The 19,253-nt window shown below is 35.9% G+C and overlaps 1 protein-coding gene across 14 annotated transcripts in view; it reads left to right on the forward strand.

Moving 5' to 3' along the window:
* BAZ2B (bromodomain adjacent to zinc finger domain 2B) overlaps positions 1–19,253 on the forward strand; it is a 102,024-nt gene that overhangs the window by 67,112 nt on the left and 15,659 nt on the right. For 7 of the 14 annotated variants that reach the window (XM_052675917.1, XM_052675926.1, XM_052675919.1 and 4 more), the window contains 13 exons: positions 2,238–2,448; positions 3,348–3,440; positions 3,547–3,608; positions 4,418–4,483; positions 4,729–4,794; positions 5,384–5,428; positions 5,675–5,707; positions 6,900–6,965; positions 9,379–9,519; positions 10,822–11,076; positions 11,449–11,663; positions 13,078–13,152; positions 18,139–18,382. In XM_052675917.1, coding sequence (XP_052531877.1) covers positions 2,238–2,448; positions 3,348–3,440; positions 3,547–3,608; positions 4,418–4,483; positions 4,729–4,794; positions 5,384–5,428; positions 5,675–5,707; positions 6,900–6,965; positions 9,379–9,519; positions 10,822–11,076; positions 11,449–11,663; positions 13,078–13,152; positions 18,139–18,382 — 1,572 coding nt within the window. The remainder of the gene's footprint in view (positions 1–2,237; positions 2,449–3,347; positions 3,441–3,546; positions 3,609–4,417; positions 4,484–4,728; positions 4,795–5,383; positions 5,429–5,674; positions 5,708–6,899; positions 6,966–9,378; positions 9,520–10,821; positions 11,077–11,448; positions 11,664–13,077; positions 13,153–18,138; positions 18,383–19,253) is intronic. The other 7 variants (XM_052675920.1, XM_052675921.1, XM_052675927.1 and 4 more) reach the window with 2 other exon arrangements.

Below are 19,253 nucleotides of genomic sequence, written 5' to 3' on the forward strand. Positions count from 1 at the left end.
TTGGGGAAATAAAGTTGACACACCTATAGGAATAATAATTCCAGGTGTGTCCATGTGTTTTCAGGTACAGGGCTGTCCTGGGACCTATTATATAGTTTGTCTACTCAGTGTCTCTCAGTGGATCTTGTTTAAACTATTTTTGTGAAATTGTGGAAACATGTTTAATCACAGTATCTGGCAAGATGTTAAGTAATCTTCTTCCCTTTTTTTGAAATGATGGTTCTTACTGCTTATTGAATCTTATTCCTGTTAGCTTCTAGTTTCTCTTCTGTGAGGATTACGTGACTGCAATATGCATCCACAGTTTGTGGTAATAATGATCTCAGAGACTTGTAGATAGAGATCTAAATGTTTGTTATCATTAGTATTATTGACCATAGAAAATTAAATGGAAAGCAAAAGAAATCTCCATTTCAGGATCCAAGTTGAACCGCAGCTGCAGCTTCTTCTGCTACTTGAATGAGTTTTTGTTTGTTTGTTTGCTTTTTTGGTCATAAGATTTATGACATTTCATGGGTTCAGTGTTAGTCTACGTGATAAATATGGTATTAAATCTAGCATAGCTTGCTCAGCTTCATAAACTAAACTTCTGGTAAACTATAAGGCAGGTACTAGGCAGTAAAATGAACAATGCTTACTTCTCTTGTTAGAAAATTAAATATGATTAAATACAAAAGTCCTTTGGAGTGATGTACTGTACATGTCGTGATATGATTGTGGTTCTGAACAGCTGGTATTTAAGACCATACTAATGTAGTCCTTTGGAATCTCTGTAAACTGAGTGTGAGATGCAGTCTTACGATGGTCCTGACTGGGAGTGGTTCAGGCTTAAGTATTTCTGATACATTGTGAAGAATAAGCAAAAAGATTTAAAAGTAATTTGACAAAATAAGCAAAAAATGTGTTTTGGGCTTGCTTCAGTATTTATGCACTTTCAAATGAGGAAAATTTGGTAGCGCAAATGTATTTTTTTGTGAACATATAAAAAAAGTGTTTTATACGCTACCAAAATTAATTCCTGATTTAGCAGACACTTCCAAAATCTTGTAACAAACTTTCTAGGCTAGATTACAGCGGAGTCCAGAAGTTACTTCAATTTTTTCTGTTTTTTGAAAATGATAAAGTCTGTACATAGAAACATGAGAGGAGTTTGTGTTGGAAGGGGCCTTTAAGATCGCTGGGTTCCAAACCCCTGCTGTAGACAGGGACTCCCTCCAGGTTGCTGTCAGCCCCATGCAGCCTGGATACAGTTGTGACGTAGGTTGATGTTACAGCAGGAGCCGGCAGGCTGAGCTACTGTTACATTCAGCAGCTACACTAAGCTCCGCTTCTTGTCAGTTAAACGAAAGCTTTTTCTAACCAAGTATTTCAATGTTTGCTTTTGAGATTGCGTGAAGAAATAGTATTCATAGTGAAAGAAGAAGTTGCTGAGCAAGTTGCTTCATGCTTTAATAAGTTCGAAAATGTAGTTTCTGCAGCTTTTGATTAAGACGGAGTATGAAAATTTAGAAGCTTCCGATTTCTTTCAGTTCGGTTTGGTGCAGAAATTTTCTTGCACAAGAAAGAAGAATAACTAAATTGTACAAAATACTTCAGAATTAAAATAAACCTGCTTTTTTTGGTGCAGTTGTAAAGCTAAGATACACAGCACACAGAAAGCAGTTTTTGTAGATGGACCACCGCATTTTGTTCTTCTTTATGACAGAGTTTCTGTCAGTACTTCAAATTGGAGGACAGTGATCCATATGTTGACTTTTTTTTTCATTTGCATTGAGCAGTGGATTCTCTGAAAGCAGTGCAGTTATTTTTTGGTTTATATGATGAGGAAGAATTTGTTTCCGCTTAAATGTGAGTAGAGCATTAGGTAGCGTGGCCTAAATTAATTAAAAGTAATGCATCAGTGATGTTGCTGCTGTGTAATTGTTGTGGATGCCACTGAGTAGATTTCAGTGTCTTGCATCGTAGTGTAGTTGTGAAATGCTCTGTAGTGATAAGCTGTCAATATAACATTTCTGTGAATCACTGGAACGTTGTACAGCTCAGATAGACATCTCAGCTCTTCTCTATATATAATTCATTAAAACTTTATGTATGTAGAAGGATTTAATATATATTAAAACATGTATTTATATTTTATTTTTATCTTATAAAAGCATACACTGTTCTTGTTCTCAGATGTCTTTTCTTTTTTGATTCTGTGTTTGTAATACTTCTGTGTGAAATGTGTCAATTAAAAGGGCATGCAGTGGTGTCTTCTGAAGGAGGAGGAAGTCATTCCCTGCATTAGAGCTATGGAAGGGCGTAGAGGACGGCCACCAAATCCAGACAGACAGCATTCTAGAGAGGAATCAAGAATGAGACGTCGCAAAGGCCGACCTCCAAACGTTGGAAGCACTGAATTTCTAGACAACACTGATGCGAAGCTTTTAAGAAAGCTGCAGGCACAAGGTGAGGAGTGTTTTACTGCTTTCACAAACACGTGAGAGTGTCAGTGCATGGAGACTTGATGGTTTTTCTAAAGAGATGTATTTTGCTAATATACATTTCAATTTAGAACTTTGTCAAATGCTTTTATTGCAGCCCTTTCCTATTTTATGATCAGTAAACATATATGAATCAAGAGAAGTGTGAGCACACGGGTGGATGTCTGAAAGTTTATTCTGTAATTACTTTATTTAGTTATAGAAGTTAAAAAAGCAGACATCCAGTGTTTTGGTTGCTCTTGATGTTTTTGTTTTAAATTTGCATAAACAAAAAGATCTCTGTGTGGTCTCTATTACCAGCTCAAACAACACTGGAACTAGAAATTAACTTTTTCACCCTGCTTAGAATCTCATTTTCCCCTCTACCTCTACACTGTGTTTTTGATTGAATGAAGGAAAATTGATCTCAATAGGCAGAGGACAAAGTTGTATGATTTAAGCTGGAGAGAACAGGACTAAGTAACAAATAAGGAAAACAGTAATTCCATGACTTCTGAATTAAATGCCAATCTAGTACTCTGTGACAAGTAATTTCTTATTTAAAAAGAAAGAAATTGGCTTTTAAACAAAGCAGCATTATTAGCTGGATGCTGTCTCACACTTCATGGATAAATTTCTCCAAAAGCAGTGCATTATTTTTTTGTAGAAACTGTTCATATTCTTTTTCTGTTGCATGCTTACTTTACAGTGCACATATCAGTGTGTAGATACCACAGACTGTATTTGGTAGTTGAATGTTTTCAAGATAAAGCGTGCAAAAATAAATCAACTGATTTCTTGTTCTTCACACACATATGGGAATATGAGTTCTATCTTTATTGTTAGAGAGAACTGTTTTTATGAACTTTTTCCTTGTTGTAACAGAAATAGCTAGACAAGCAGCACAGATAAAGCTACTGAGAAAACTCCAGAAGCAGGAACAAGCTCGAGCTGCCAAAGAAGCGAAAAAACAACAAGGTATGGATCAGATCTGTGAGGGGTACTTTGAAAACGATGGATGTGAAGTTATCTGTCCTTCATCATTTTCTGCTGATATTAATTTTTCAATTGTATTTTTTTAAAGCTATCATGGCAGCTGAGGAAAAGCGGAAGCAAAAAGAGCAGATAAAAATAATGAAACAGCAGGTAAATTGAGAGTGCTGATTTTTTATTATTTCATAATATAGTACATATTTTTAAAGCTCGGAACAAAATTTACAAGTTTGTTTAGCTTGATTTTTTTTTTCTGTGGTTTTTCTTTGATTTTTTTTAGCTGTGTGTGTGTGTGTGTGTGTGTGTGATGAAACATGCTTGTGTCAGCTTGTGGCTGTTGCCTCAACCTGATTTCTTGTTATTCTTGTTACACTACAGCAACTAGAAAATTCATTCCTATACAGTACAAGTTAAGGCATCCAAATCTACCAAAACCCAAAGCTTGTATCTGGGAATACTGAAGTCTACTTAATTGTGAATGTGTTCTCCATGATACATGGCTGTGCCGCTTACTGGCTGACATACTTTGGGTTTAGCAGTACTCAGATTCTGCGTGTTGCTCCAAAATTCATTGAAAAACCACTAGAATGAAGGTAGAAATTAACGATTTGAGATCTCTGTATCTTGTTAGGTGAGATTGCATCAAATCACCCTTTTCATGGTATAGCTGCCATTTTTATTCATTGCTAGATATCTCTACCATTGCCTGTTAGGACTGAATGCTGCTAGTTCACTTACAGAATCATCTCCTCTTAAAGGTGTAAAAAAAAAAAATTAAATAAAAAAAATACTGCTGTGACTTCTTAAACATGTGCATCTGTGCATAGCTGTGGGTGGTTCCTTCAGGGGTATCAGACGTTTTCTAATGTTTTTTTGTTGTTGTTGTTTGTTTTTTGGTTTTGTTTTTTCTTTATACTGTCTTTACAAGACAAAAAAAAAAAGCAACTTTCTTCCCTTTGTAGGAGAAGATTAAGCGTATCCAGCAAATCAGAATGGAGAAAGAACTTCGAGCTCAGCAAATTTTAGAGGTAGACATAATAGCTCAAATAATACAATTCTTTTTTTAAGAATGCTGTCCTTTAGGAGTCACACATGTAGCGAGGAGTGTTACCAAGCAAGCAGATCTAACAACATGTGCTTAGGGGGTCAGATAAAAAAAATTCTGTTATTAAATATTTCATCTTACAAAAAAAAAGGAAAAAAAAAGAATAGAAATAAATGTAACTTTTCAAGTTGTGATGTTCTTGTTGAGTGATCTATTTTGCGTGCACAGGCAAAAAAGAAGAAGAAAGAAGAAGCAGCAAATGCTAAATTACTGGAGGCTGAAAAACGAATAAAGGTTAGTTTAGATCTGCTGCAGATGTTATTTTTAATAACTTGTTAGTAGAGAAAATCAGGAGCTGTCATTCACTGAGTATGGAACTGAATGGATACGACATGAATACATTTGTTAGAATATATATGTTACGTTCTTTAGCACCATCTTGTAGATGTAAGTGATGTACACAAAGACAGAAAAGCGCATTTATGCAGATGCTATTTTTGTATACTGTTGAAGTTTTTCTTACGTGGTATTTGGTTAGCGTGACTCGAAATACTGGTACAGCAGCATTGTTCACAATATTTTTTCAAGCACACTGTATCAAAATATTTTGCTATTTCCCAGCAAATGAAGTCTTGTGCAGGCTGTGTGTATAGAAGCCTCTAGAACTTTTCTGCAAACGCTGGAAGAAATATGTGCACTTCTCTTACTGCTTTAATGTTTGTTCTTGGTGTACTTTAACACTGAATTCCCAGCTCAGAATACATGCAATTACCCTTCTGTAGCCGATACATGAAATAAATTTTTTATTGGGGTGTGCTGTTTCATTATACCAAAGTGTTGGGATGTATGTTTTGATACGTTGAATACATTTCTTTTGCTTAAGGAAAAAGAGATGCGAAGGCAACAAGCTGTTCTTCTCAAGCACCAGGTGAGTATGCATTTAGTTGACCAAGCAGGCAGAATGACAGTTACAAACCAGTACTTAAGCTGTATGGGGGATAAAAATCTTTAAAATATGTCCTTTTAAAATTTTTGGGTTTGATTCCTGCACATTTTTTCTTTCATCTTATGATTTGTTGCTTGCTTTGGTATTGGGGTCTTTTGGGGGATTTTAAAGTGGTTTTATGACTTTGTGATTTCTGTTTCATAATACTGTGCCAACTCTTTCTACCAGGAGTTGGAGAGGCATAGACTAGATATGGTATGGGTATGTTTATTTTTGTACATCTAACACCGCATTGTGATTTGGTTGTGATATGGTTGTCATAGCAATGCATAAAATGTAGCACTGGCTGCTGTCATATTACATACTGCTGCATGGCTTTACAGCGCAGTGCATTGCATACATCTGCTTGTCTTGTCTGTTAAGAAAAAAAAAAAAGATGTCTCAAACATATAAATAGAATGTGACAGTCTATAAATGACCTTCTAAACTGTAATCTGTGTTGCTGATGTCCCAGTGTACGTTGGACTAATGTATAAAATCAGGGAATAACATAAGTTATAATAAATGCAAACACGAGTAGGTTGTCACATGAATAATTTTCTAAACATTGTCCCGTTCATTGGGAATGTATCCAGAGGATTTTAGCAGTGATTTGGATTAATTTATTTAAGAAGTCAGGATTGTATCTCTCCGAAGTTTGTAAAGTACTGAACAAATTAGCTGTCAGAGTAAATAGCATTGTAATTGTGGAGTGAAACATTAGACTGATAATTGTAGCCTCACTGAACTAGGTGATAGAATTTACTTTGCTTAACTGGCGTTAAGATCTACTCTACAGCTTTTAAGGCTTTTAGGAAAAAAACATACAGACTGCTCTAGAATGCAGCTCCTTAATGTATTTGAAGTAATTGACAAAGTTTACTGAGGGAAAGACATCAATAAATTCAGTGCATGTATGTATATGTGCCACCATTAGTCTGTTTAGGACTGATCTGGAGCTGCAAAAACTCATCATACTAATTTGTTGCTTGATCATAAAAACGTTAATACTTGCAATATTTAAAACAACCATTAAAAAAATTTTGTGCTGAATTGGCTATTGAAGAAGTAAATATCAAGTTCCCTAATAGCAGATGTAAGGTAACTGATCTGTTCCAGCCAACCATTATGCTTTTTGTTCTGCCAGCTTATGAAGGAGCAGCATCACAACTGACCATAAGTAAATCTGTATGCTTCTTTTTTACACTGTCTCCATGTTCATTGCTTTACCTTTTTGCTTTTGATTGTTCTTGTATTTTGCTTTCTAAACCTGAACTAAAACATGCACAGACTTTGGCCATTCTATATTTAGTATTTACTGTGACTTGTCTATTAATGCTAAACTTGCACTCAACTTTTTAACCGATGTTAATGTGTGGGATTAGTTTTGTTCTAATCTTATCTGCTTCAATAGGAACGAGAGAGGAGAAGACAACATATGATGCTTATGAAAGCCATGGAAGCACGTAAAAAAGCAGAAGTGAGTAATTGACCTCTGACAGTTCTGATGTTTTCAGTATTTCATTCCACGGTGATCTGTAAGAAGAGCTTTGTCCTTCATTTACCTGTAGTTGCAGTCACATGGTGTGTCATTTGTACACAGCGCGGAGCCAGGAAAAGAAGCAACTGGCAGAAATTTAAATACAAGAAACTCCTTTTGAAGATAAGAAAAGTTTATTTTGAGGATGGTTTAATAGGACCCCAAGGAAGCTGCAGCTCAGCCTACTTGAGTGGGGTTTTTACTGTGCAGAGGTGGAACCGGATGGTCTCAGAAGGTTCCTTCCATCCTTGATGGCGATGTCTTTCTGTCACAAGACATCAAGAACTGCGTAGTGACTTCAGAGCCCTCAGTATTTCCCAGAAAGGAAATTTGTTTTTTTTCTTTCTTTTTCCTATTGTTCTTGTGTATATGGACAGTTAGATCATAAACACGCTTGTCAGACTTCTTGAGCAACTTTTATTCAGTACTCAGGGCTAAAATTGCACATCTTATTCCATTCCAAAGTTATTGGACTTGCGGATTTTGCATGAAACCATGCAGATGGGGTTATTACACCATAATAAATATATTTTTTCTACTTAGAACATACTATTGCACTTCAGAAGACACATGCTTCACCTCTCATTTTGCTTTACTAAAATCTCTAAAATTCTCAGTCAGGAGGTAGAGCCCTAAATGTTCATGTTATTTAATGTCTGTATATTTTGCCTTATCTTGCTTGTGATTCTAGTTATTTGGCTTACTTTCTTTTTAAAACATACTAATATTAAACTTACAACAAAACATTGCTTGATTTCACTTTACAAAATTTCAGACTTTTTCTCATGCTGACCATCTAAACTCATAGATTTTTTGATTTGTTTCTGAAAACCATTCAACTATTTTCAACATGGCTGCACTTGGCTTATGAAAGGTGTTTCTTAATATTTCTGGTGATTGCTTTCATTTATATAAACTTACTGTATCACAACTGGGTCTGATACCACTCGAGTATTACGAGAATTAGTGATGAAGATTCTTCACACCTTCTGCACTGCTTAACTGGTTGTCTATTGGCCAACTGAATTAAGGTGTTTCTTCTAAAGTACTGCAAAATTAGAGTGCTTTTGGTAATTCAGATTGTTGCCTTGCTTATAAATTAAAGAATATTAGATGGCTTCCTTATAGCTGGGGAAAAAAGCATTCATGAGAAGCTGGTAGTCTGCATCTGCACAACCTAAACCAGTTCCTATCAAAGTACTTCTATCAAGTACACTAATCAGACCCTTAACTAATTAAATATTCCTCTTAGTCATAGCACCATTTGAAAGACAGCAAAGTTTCTGTGCTCTTAATCTGCTGTAACCCTGATAGAAGTTAGCTGAATAACTAGTTCAGAAGTCCGGACTCAATTTCATTACAAGGCTGCAGAAGAAAGTAGGTAATAGCTTTCCTAAGACAAACATTTGCAGTGAAGCTGCTTATGTTTGCAACTAAGTTAGCTTTCTTTGTCCACTTCTAGTAGACAAGGATAAAGTAATAAGCATCTTGATTCATCCTAGGAGGTTGTTTGCAAAACCCCGATATTATCTTCAAGGGAATATCAGTGCCAAAATATAGTATCTAAATTTTTTGTTTTACTTTTTATATTTTTTTAATATGAAACTATTTTTTGTATATGAAATCTCAGACTGCTTATGCTAGTGATGGCATAAATAAAGTAGACATAGTTAAGAGGTTGAAGTGATATAACCATTATCATATCATCTGTTTGTCAGAGAAGTAGTTGAATCTTAGGCACTAAAGAATGTTCATTAATTTAATTTAAAAGTAACAGACTGTAATCCAGAAAAACTAAACAGGCATTTGGATTACTATATCTTTGAGGATAACTTCCTGGTACAGGCACTGGAGAAAAGAACGATAGGTAAATTGCTGGATGTGGTGTTCAGTGCTCATTAGAGAAGTTAAGATTGGAGGCGCTGGGCTGTAGAAAAAACAAGCCCTGTGTGAGTTTGTGGACTCGAGGAATCTGGGCCTGGTGAACGGGTGGAGGCAAGCAAACTGCTGGCTGTTTAAGAAACCACTGGGTGAGATGCCCTGGGAAGCAGTCCTTAGGGGCAGAGCAGAGCTGACAACTCTAAGGATGCCTTTCTGACAGCACAAGAGCTCTCTGTCTCCCAGCACAAGAAATCAAGCAGAGGAGGCTGGAAAGGAGCATGGCTGAGCAAGGACCTGCAGGTCAAACTGAGGGATTCTATTTGTCTAGATTCCACCTTTTTTTACTTCAGTGCATTCTTTAAGGTGCTGTGGTAATTATTGAAATTACATAAATAATGCTTTTCAGATTCTTAGATTGTTCCTCTTTAAATAGTCATAGGTTTTATTCTCTGCCCTTTTAATTCTCCTGAAGGAAAAAGAGCGATTGAAGCAAGAGAAACGTGACGAAAAAAGGTTAAATAAAGAACGTAAACTAGAACAGCGAAGACTGGAACTAGAAATGGCGAAAGAGCTGAAGAAGCCTAATGAAGATATGTGCTTAGCAGACCAGAAGGTAATTGTAACAATTGGAAGTATACATTGGTTGCTCTGAAAGTAATGCTTCCTACCTATTACTATGGAAATTGCAATAGGTACAAGGAACACAACAACAATATTTGTTAGAGGACATTTCTCAGCTACAAAACACTATTTTTCAGCATAGTCACTGCCACTAGCTGTGTATTTTTGCCAGCAGTGAAGAAAAGCCTGCATGTTATGCTTGTAAAAATATGCACCAGTGGAGGTGACCACTGTTGCCACTGCTGAACCCACCACTCACCATCCACTGCCACACTGTGCTCACGTTTACTGTGTGGGCTCCATAAGAGTCGTAGTGTCAATGAATATCAGTGGATGCAGTTTTTTTCTGCATGGAGGAACTCAGTTTCACACCTTTGCTTCATCCACACTTGCATGTCAGTCTCCATCTTGTCAGAATGCCTGTCTGCTGCCATATGTTGCCCAACAATAACATGTAATGTAATATTGGTGGGATGGTTCAAGCTCTACTCCCACACCACCTACATCTGCCTTTGATGTCGTGGGCCAACATAATAACATGCGAGGAATGATTCTCCAAGCAGCCATTTTATTTTCTCTGTCTTTTGTCTTTGAGAAAATATGAACTTTTCTTGCAGCCATTGCCAAAGCATTCAAGTATTGATTTGGATAATTATATTAATATTTGAAATATGTAAATACAATATAAGACAAACTCTGAAGTGGTGTTGATTTCCTTAGTTAAAACACATTTTTGCTTAAAGGTGGACTTTTTCCTGAAGTGTATTTGCATAATTGATTTACATTAGTCTGAGTTGCTTTAGCATCAGAAGCATGCCTATTTTCTCAGTATGTAGGCACTGAAGAGAACTTCTGTCAAATGTGCAACTACTACAGGCCATTATTCCCTGTCGAAATGGTGTTCTTCCAGGCTTCTGTGTTTTTAGTTCCTGTCCTTCAGGACTTCACCTGTATCAAGTTCAAGTCCACCTTTCTGAGGAGAATTACACTTCCTTCTGCTCCCAGAGATCTTTAATACTACCTTTGAAAGTACTTTGGCTCCAAATAGGGTATGGAAACCTTCTTATACAAGAAGTATTAGTTGATGCCCTCCTAAAATAAATGAAGAAGATAAACATTAATGAAGGGTATTTCAGCGTTATATTAAATTTACAGGTGGGATGTGGGGAGCAGCTCTCCTATGTTGCCTTCACCTTCTATTGTTCATGTGCTGTATGTCATATGAAAGTACTAATCAAGAAAGTTACCCTCTGAAATATACTACTGAATTATTTTTCTTCTTTTTCCATTTCAGCCTTTGCCAGAGCTGCCTCGCATCCCAGGCCTTGTTCTGTCTGGAAGCACGTTTTCAGATTGTCTCATGATAGTACAGTTCTTGCGTAACTTTGGTAAAGTTCTCGGCTTTGACGTGAATACGGATGTGCCTTCCCTGAGTGCTCTTCAAGAAGGTCTGCTGAACGTAGGAGACAGCAGAGGAGAAGTACAAGACTTGCTTGTAAAGCTTGTCTCTGCAGCTGTTTGTGATCCAGGACTTGTTACAGGATACAAGGTAATGAGAAAATAATCCATAATTAAAAAAAGACGAACCAGCAATCCAACGAAACAAAAAATAACCCAAATCCTAGCTTATGAATACTTTCTTCGTAGTGTGTGAGATGGTCCACCTGCGCCATGCCTTTTCTCATTTGACTTGTTTATTTAATATTAGCATTATCTCTATTCTTACCAACACATGAAGGAGTGGTCCTTCTCTTTTTCTCTCCATTAAAGATTTTCACTTGAGTAGTCAAAAGAAGTTCCCTCACTGAAATGCTTGTAAATAAAAGCAAATAAAACCACATAGCTATTTTATGAACAGTAATGCAGAGTGCGGTGAAGATAGCACTTTCAAATGTGATTGATTGAAACATCCTTCTTTTAGGTTAAAACTATTCTTGGGGAGCACTTACTGAATGTTGGCATCAATCGAGATAACGTGTCTGAGATTTTGCAGATATTTATGGAGGCTCATTGTGGGCAAACTGAGCTTACAGAGAGCTTGAAGACAAAAGCTTTTCAGGCGCATACTCCAGCTCAGAAAGCAGCAGTGCTAGCTTTCCTTGTCAATGAGTTAGCTTGCAGCAAAAGCGTAGTCAGGTAAGTTACTTCTCAAACAAATATGTAAAAATAGTTATTTAAATGTTGTATTTAAAAACATTATATAGACTTTTGTTCCAAGATGTTTCTTGACGTTTTTAGAAAGTAAGCTGAAATCTGCTGTTACCACTTCTTGTCTTTACAAACGTCTGATATTGTGGAAGATTAGAAGTTTTCCTTGTTTGGTCTGCTTTTTGTTGTTGCTTTCAAAACTTAAAATTGGAGAAGATGTGAGTGATTACAAAGATATGTACTAAGTATTCTGGGGAATAATTAAGAAGAGTGGTGTAATGATTCTGTAATACTCTCTTTTCCTTTTGATTTTTTTTTTTAAATCCTCTTCTGTTCAAATGCAAAGTAGATCATCAGCTGAAGTATGAAATCTAATTTATTGTGGCAGTAATTCAAGAAAGTGTATAGTTTGTGTAGTCATATATTGTATATATATTGTATATATTGTGTAGTGATGTGTAGCATTCTATAAGTAAAAGAAGCTGTCACATAAAAGACACAAAAACTTAGCAATATGTGATAAAAAGTTAGGAAGTGGCAGCCTTGGAGATATTTACACCTCTGTGTGCTTGCTTACTGTAATAGTCTTATATGACCAAATTGATTACTGCTTTTGTTGCATTGCCAATTCTATGTCTTTTGGTGTATGATACACTGCAAAAGTTAACCAGTCTTGTGCAGTGCAAGAATGAAAGAAATTCTTTGTGTTTTAAAAAGCTGGGAAATGGCAAGTTGAATGGTGCAAGTACTGTGCAAGTAGTTTGTAAGAGAATCAATGTGCATTTAATCAAATTAATGATAGCAAGGAACTCCTTCACTTACTGTAGATGACCAACTGTAAAACCAGATCCATAGCAGTCTTTCAAAACTGGGTTGTGTTTTATTTTCATCATTGAAACAAGTATAAACTGCTAACATGTGGAGTCTGGAATTTCTCTGATGTAGTTCCCAGAGAATTTACTACATCTGTCTATCTCTTGTTCTTCTGTTTCTGTACAGGAAGGTAGATGTTAATTTGTGGATAAAGGGTCCCAGTGAAATACTGTATATGTACTTGTGATAACTTGTGTGTAGGGCAAGATGCTTTTTGGCTAATGCAGTTGGAGGCTTCATGTTAAATGCAAGCTATTAGAAGAAATGTCAAATTCTTTGAATTACATACTTCTGCAAACTTGCATCACATTGTAAATAAAAACTGCCTGATGTCTGTAAATAAAAACTGCACAGATGTTTCTAATATTGGAACTTGCTGATTTTAAAGTTATTTATTTTGTATTTTAAGAGTTTACCTGGATAGTTTAGTGAGACAAAAAATCTCTCCGTAAATGTTTGTCAGAAAAAGACATGCAAGTGCACTGTTAATGGTATTTCAATTATCTTTGGATTATTTTGTCTTTGACAGTGAAATTGATAAAAATATTGATTATATGTCGAACTTAAGGAGAGATAAATGGATGGTTGAAGGCAAACTTCGGAAGTAAGTTTCATTTCCTTGAGTATTACTATGTATTGCTTCTTTGCATTTGCTCATATATGCTGCTATATGGTCTGTTGGTTCTAAGGACAAAATTAGCTGGTACCATTACAGGCTTACCAAGAAGTTAGTAACTGAACTATCTAACTCAGGTGGATGTGAATTTAGAATGGTCCTGCACCGGTCTTTTGTAACATGTTAAAGAAGCATGAGGATTTTTGCCCCTCATAATTAAGAGTTGAGTCCATTTTGTATTCTTTGGGGGAAAAAAAAAGTGAAATCAATTTTATTAGAATATTACAGGAGCTGTCATATTGTGATTGACATTATCAGTTTATTTGGACCTACCATGCTTAGCAGTGTTCCTTCTGAAAGGCATTTTAAAGCAGTTTTCATGCAACAGTCACCCATCAAATTTTACTGATTTATATTACATAATATTAACACTTCCATTTTATGTTTGTTACATCATTCCCTATACTTAGGGATCATCTCTAGCATGCAAACATTGAGATATTTTGGTATTTTTATTTAAGCTAAAATTGGAATTTTTAAAGTGTCTTCAGCTTCATACCCACTGTTTTCCCATCCTACAAGACAAAATTCCATACAGCAAGCATAATGGCTCCAACTACCAGGAAGCTGGAAGGCATAACTTTCATGAATCACAGGTGGTAAAAATGTATAGCCAGCCTCTACTTTCTTTTTTCTTGGTCATCTTTACCTCTTACCAGGAATGGTGAATCCTTTCTTAACCCCTTGCTTTAGGTACTTATGTTTCTAATCTTGTTTCTCCCTTTTTTCCCTTTAATGTATCTGCGAAGGAAGAAAGAAGAAGTAAAGAAGAAGGACAAGAGGGAGGTAGAGGAAAAAATAAGACCAATAAAAAGAAATTCTCTACTAATAACACAAATCCCTGTGTATGCAGGCTTAATGCATTTTATCTCTTAGTGTAGTACACATGACTTTTCCTATCTTCATCTGTAACCCATCCTATGATTCTATATAGTTCTAGAAGTGTCGGTAAAGTCCTATTTAGCCAATTATTTCTTAATAGATTGGGACCCTTGCCTGTCATTGCCCCCATGGGGCCACTTAGTCTTTCTCTCCCTCCATCAAACTGTAAGTACTTGTAGATTAGAATCCTCCTTTTTCTCATCTTTCTTTTCTTTGCCTTCAAATAGTGGGGAGTAAGACCCTAAAGTCTCATGCTCCTCTTCATTTCTACAGTCATTCCTCTGTTTTTTGCTTTTCCCCTTCCTGTGTGGATAGGAGCTAACAGTAGTGCTGGTCCTATTCTAAAGTGTAAGTACTGTGGGAGTGTTCTGAGACATTCTCTGCTTCTTTGAAGTCACTGGACTTTGACTCATCTGTCTCATCCTTGATTCAAAATCTTTGAATTTTTCACTTTTTTTCTGATTAACTCTCAGAAGCTTTTAAGAAAAGCCTTCATCGATCGGTTTAAAACAGTGCTCTCTTTGTATGTCAGATGATTTTTATAAACTCTTAGAGCTGTTCTGGGGCTTCTCTGAAGAGAAACTTAAAGTCTTCTGTTTGATCTTTTTTCTGCATTTAGGTTTTTGTATGTTATCTCCCCTAACCATTTGGGGCTCAGTCTAGTTTTTAAACATTCCTGTTCCAAATAGTTTTAGGAATATCTGGTCTGTTGACTACTTGCCACGTTATCAATGGATGTGTACTCCTCTTATAAGTACACAAACCTCTACATGACCCTCAAAACACAAACTCATCATGTGGAAAGCATGTAGTAGTAGAATGAAGGATACTGAGAAATGGATGTATTCCAACTCAGCCTGGTTTACAAGACTATGTCTGTGTATGCTGCGTAAATCATCATACCATGATGTCCAGATTGCCTTAAACTACATCTGAGTGGGGTAAGAAGAGATTCATCATGTGTGAGGTTTTGTCATGGATTGTTTTTTATGCTTATGCTCCAGCTGTTGATGAGATTAGCTCCTCAACTGGATATGCAGAATATCAGAAGGAGAAAAAAAAAATTATGTATATATACTTATATATACATGTATACAGACACGCATATACACACACAAAATCTCCCTGTGTTTATATGTATGTATACACACATGCATATAAGATTTACAGAAAGCGATGGCTGAAGAAGGGGAGTCGAAAGCATGTAGCTTTTCTTTTCCTTTTTTTTTTTTTCTCTTTTTTTTTTTTTTTTGGCTTGTTTTTGTTTCCTTTTCTTTGAAGATGTGAACTGAATTCATTGATAAGGATAACATTTATGGTCAGAAATGGAACTCTTCTGTGCAATGCGAGGTTGCACCTGGTGCCTTTTCTATTGCATGTAGGGGTGGATCTTGATACCAATCACCATTTTTGTAGGGAAAGAAACAAAAAAAGCATCTGTCTCATCAGATCAAATCATCTTGCTTTCTATATCACAGATATTGTCAGCAGACTGTCTCACCTGAGATGATTCAGCTGATTTTATTACTAGATAATCCTAACTTCCAGTGTCTCTTCTTCCATTACATGCCTTCTTCTTGACATCTCTTTTGTCACTTGGTCAATGAAAAAATCAATTTTAAAAATGGAACATAGCTACTTTAAGGATAATACGTGTTTCTCTACAAAACTTTGATATACTGCGGAACAAGATTTTCATTACAGCATTTTTTTTAACATGCCAGTATTATGCTATGCATCTTATCAGTTAATTACTCTCCAGTGAGACCATCTCACCTGTAAATGATGATGGTAAATCAAAAGCAGTGTTACCTAAGGGTAGGAATTATATCCTGAGTTTGCATAGGAGGTAATTCTGATTCGGGAAACTTTCATTATTTGAGAGCTAAGAAGAAGAATGTTAGGAGAATGTGATGCTTAGAATTTCTTTTCCTTGCTATTTCCTAATAGTTGATTTCGGTACTGAAGTTATGATGAGTGATTAAAAAATAAATCAGAAGGTGAGTTTTTCTTCCATGATCTGATGAACATTACAGATTAGGAAGAGCAGGCTTAAGTCACTTACCTGAGTATCGCCTACTGTTTTGTCTAGAGGACTTCACAGCATTCTTTGTGGTTACAGAAGTCTTCTTGATCTTTATGTGAAAGAAAGATGAGTGGAAGAAAGTTTTTTGAGTGTATGCAATAAACTTTTGTTTGCCACGTGCTTAGGTAGTGGCAAGAAAATCATGCCATATTCACAAATCTGAACATTTTTTCTAAGATGCATTCTCATTGATTTCTACCTCTACATGATTTTGTATAAAAAGAGCTGCTTTCTGATGCTTGTGTTGTTATAAAAAGAGGGCATCTCTGATTTATTTCCATTCCTACTTCTAGTATTGTGCAAGTCTCCTCCTCTGGTGCTTTCCAACGTTGTATCTTTGTTCTCAGTTCTAGCAAAAGAAGCTTTTTTCATTTGTTATCATTTATTCTAGATGTATGAATGAGTGTGTTTTCTGATCACTGCACTTCATCTGCTAGCCTTTTTAGTGAATTGTCTTCTAGATTATCTCAATCTGATTTGTCTCTTCAATGGTACCATCACACAGCATTCAGTGCAGTTGCTGATTAGTGGCTTGGTTTGGTGCATGATTAATGTACATAGGCACAAGTTTCCAGTCCAGCTGAAAAGGACTTGATAGTGTGAAGTTCCCGTAGAAAAGAATAAATGTTCTGAAAAATTAACATCTCAGACATCTCAGTGGGACTCGGTGAGCTGAGGCTTTTTGTACCAGAGCTGAAAATAGTACTTACTGCCAAATTCACTGGAAGGCTCGAGAAATGTTTTTATCCAGAATATTATGAATTACTAAAATAGCTTTAAGAGGGCTGCTACCAGTTGAGCAGTGACAACTTCATTAAAATCTGTGCTGTTTGGTACTGGCATGGTTTTATCAGCGCTTTTAAAAAGCTGATACTTTCGTCAGAGTCCATCTGTCAAGAAGCAAGTACTTTTACAACACTCATGTTTGTAGCCACTTGCTGTATGGAATATTGTGTTGTAGGATGGGAAGAGAGAGAAGTATGACAAGGGAGAATTACGTGCTGGTAATCGTGTTTGTCGTTACCGTTCTACTTTTCCCATCCTACCTTCTTCCAGCCATCTCTTACAAAATCTTTGTCTTCCCTACACGTTTATGAATCTCTTCTGAGTCAGTTGCATTTTTTGGTCTGCTTTATAAGTGATTAGGCCTGGCTATCTATACCTCCTGCGATTCAGCATGTTTGCCTGCTAGCTTCCTGATAGGTGGAACTGTAATTTTTGCTGTGTGGGATCTTGTCTTATAGGGTTTTTATAGAAGAAGAAGGTCTACAACAACTATAATTACTGGTATGTAAGTTTCCTTTTTCTTTCATAAAAGGAAAAATAAGGATTTGATTGAGTCTCCTAAAGCTTAGGTAACCATGACTTCTCAAAGAAGAAAATATGTCGTAGAATGGAAAGATCAGTCAAAGGCCTGTGCTAAAGGGAAATAAGATATAATAAATAAATAATAATTAAAACAACAACAACGCAGAAATCTGACGTAAAAAAAATTACTTTAAAAACAACTTTGCTGTTGCCATGCAAATACAAAGAGTTTCGTACGTTCAGCTTAGGATTTTCCCCTGTTTTTTGTTTGACAGCTGTTTTATAAAGATACATAAAGATGCATAAAACAGAAGATAAATAGTTGTTTCTTCTAATTGTCTTTACTAACTTTTCAATAGCACGCTTGTATTCTATTTCTTTTAAGTGGTTATGTGATGAAAATTTACCTGGAAGAAACAGAAATTCTAGGCAGAACTGGATAAGAGGTTTAAAGGCTCTCTCTAACCTGATTTTTCTCCTGTTGCTTAATGGCAATAAATAGGTAATAAAATGTAGAGCATCATAGATCAGAAGAGCTAATTTGATATAAAATGATTCACTTTTAATCACACAGGAACAAAGGTGTGCTTATGCTACAAATAAGATCCATAATTTCACTCCTTGTCATGTTTTTAAAGTCTTAGAATCATTCATGCAAAAAAAACTGGCAAAAGAGATGCAACAGGAGGTGGTGAAGTGGGAGAGGAGCCGCATTCTTTGGAAACATCAACGCCAGGCCGCAAGCGGAAACGGAAGTGTGGGGATAGTGATTATGATGATGATGACGATGATGATAGTGATGATCAGGCAGATGAGGATGATGAGGATGAAGAGGACAAAGAAGACAAAAAAGGAAAGAAGGCAGAAGTTTGTGAGGATGAGGTGGGGGATTTTAAATATTGAAATGGAACTAACTGGTAAATTGAAACTTGCTTCTCTTCTGTTTCCCTGCAACATTAGGGTGCTCTGCACCACGTCCCCAAGGTCTTACAATAAGAATGAAGGAAAAGTATTTTAACATCCATTTTATTTAAAAAAAATTTAATTTTTTAAATTAAAAAAAAAATAATAATAATAATTTTTACATAAATTGTTTTCAAGAGTGTATTTTTTTTTTCTTGATAGCTTTCTGCTTTTTTTGGCTTCATCTTAATTTTCGTGAAATTTTGAGAGTTTGTGCAAGATCCTGAGAACCACAGCATTTTAAGCAAATGAGTATGAACTGATGTTTTGATTAGTGTAGAATAAAGGTCATTTTGAATTAAAAAGACATATTTAGTTGTATTTAACATTTGTCTATTAAAGAAGCGTACCTGTGACGTTACCACATTGTGACGTCCCTTTTCATAACTTTTCTGGGATAATGAATATTGCAGAAAGTATGTTTCAGTGCTCAGTTGTACCTGATACACAAGTTGATAATGTTTTTACTAGTCAATATTGGATGAGATGTAGGAAAGATTGAACATTGTTATTTTGAGCTGTATTGTAGACAAAACGAGTGTTTGTAGAATGCCGTGGGCTCGTAACATTGACTGTGGAACTGCAGCTTTTCGTGCTGCATAAAGAGACAAGCAATACAAAATACCAGTGACTCTTTGAACAATACATGCATACAATGTCTGAACTCAAATTTTTGGGAACACTCTTCATTAGAGACCCAGCTAGTTTCTAGAGTAGGAACAGCTATTTTTGCTGCTCCTCTGGATTTGTTACAATTACTTTGTATGAGTTTAAGAAAATACCTTAATGG

The sequence above is a fragment of the Tympanuchus pallidicinctus genome, unplaced genomic scaffold, assembly GCF_026119805.1.
Source record: "Tympanuchus pallidicinctus isolate F22 unplaced genomic scaffold, pur_lepc_1.0 scaffold15, whole genome shotgun sequence".
NCBI classification, from domain to species: domain Eukaryota; kingdom Metazoa; phylum Chordata; class Aves; order Galliformes; family Phasianidae; genus Tympanuchus; species Tympanuchus pallidicinctus.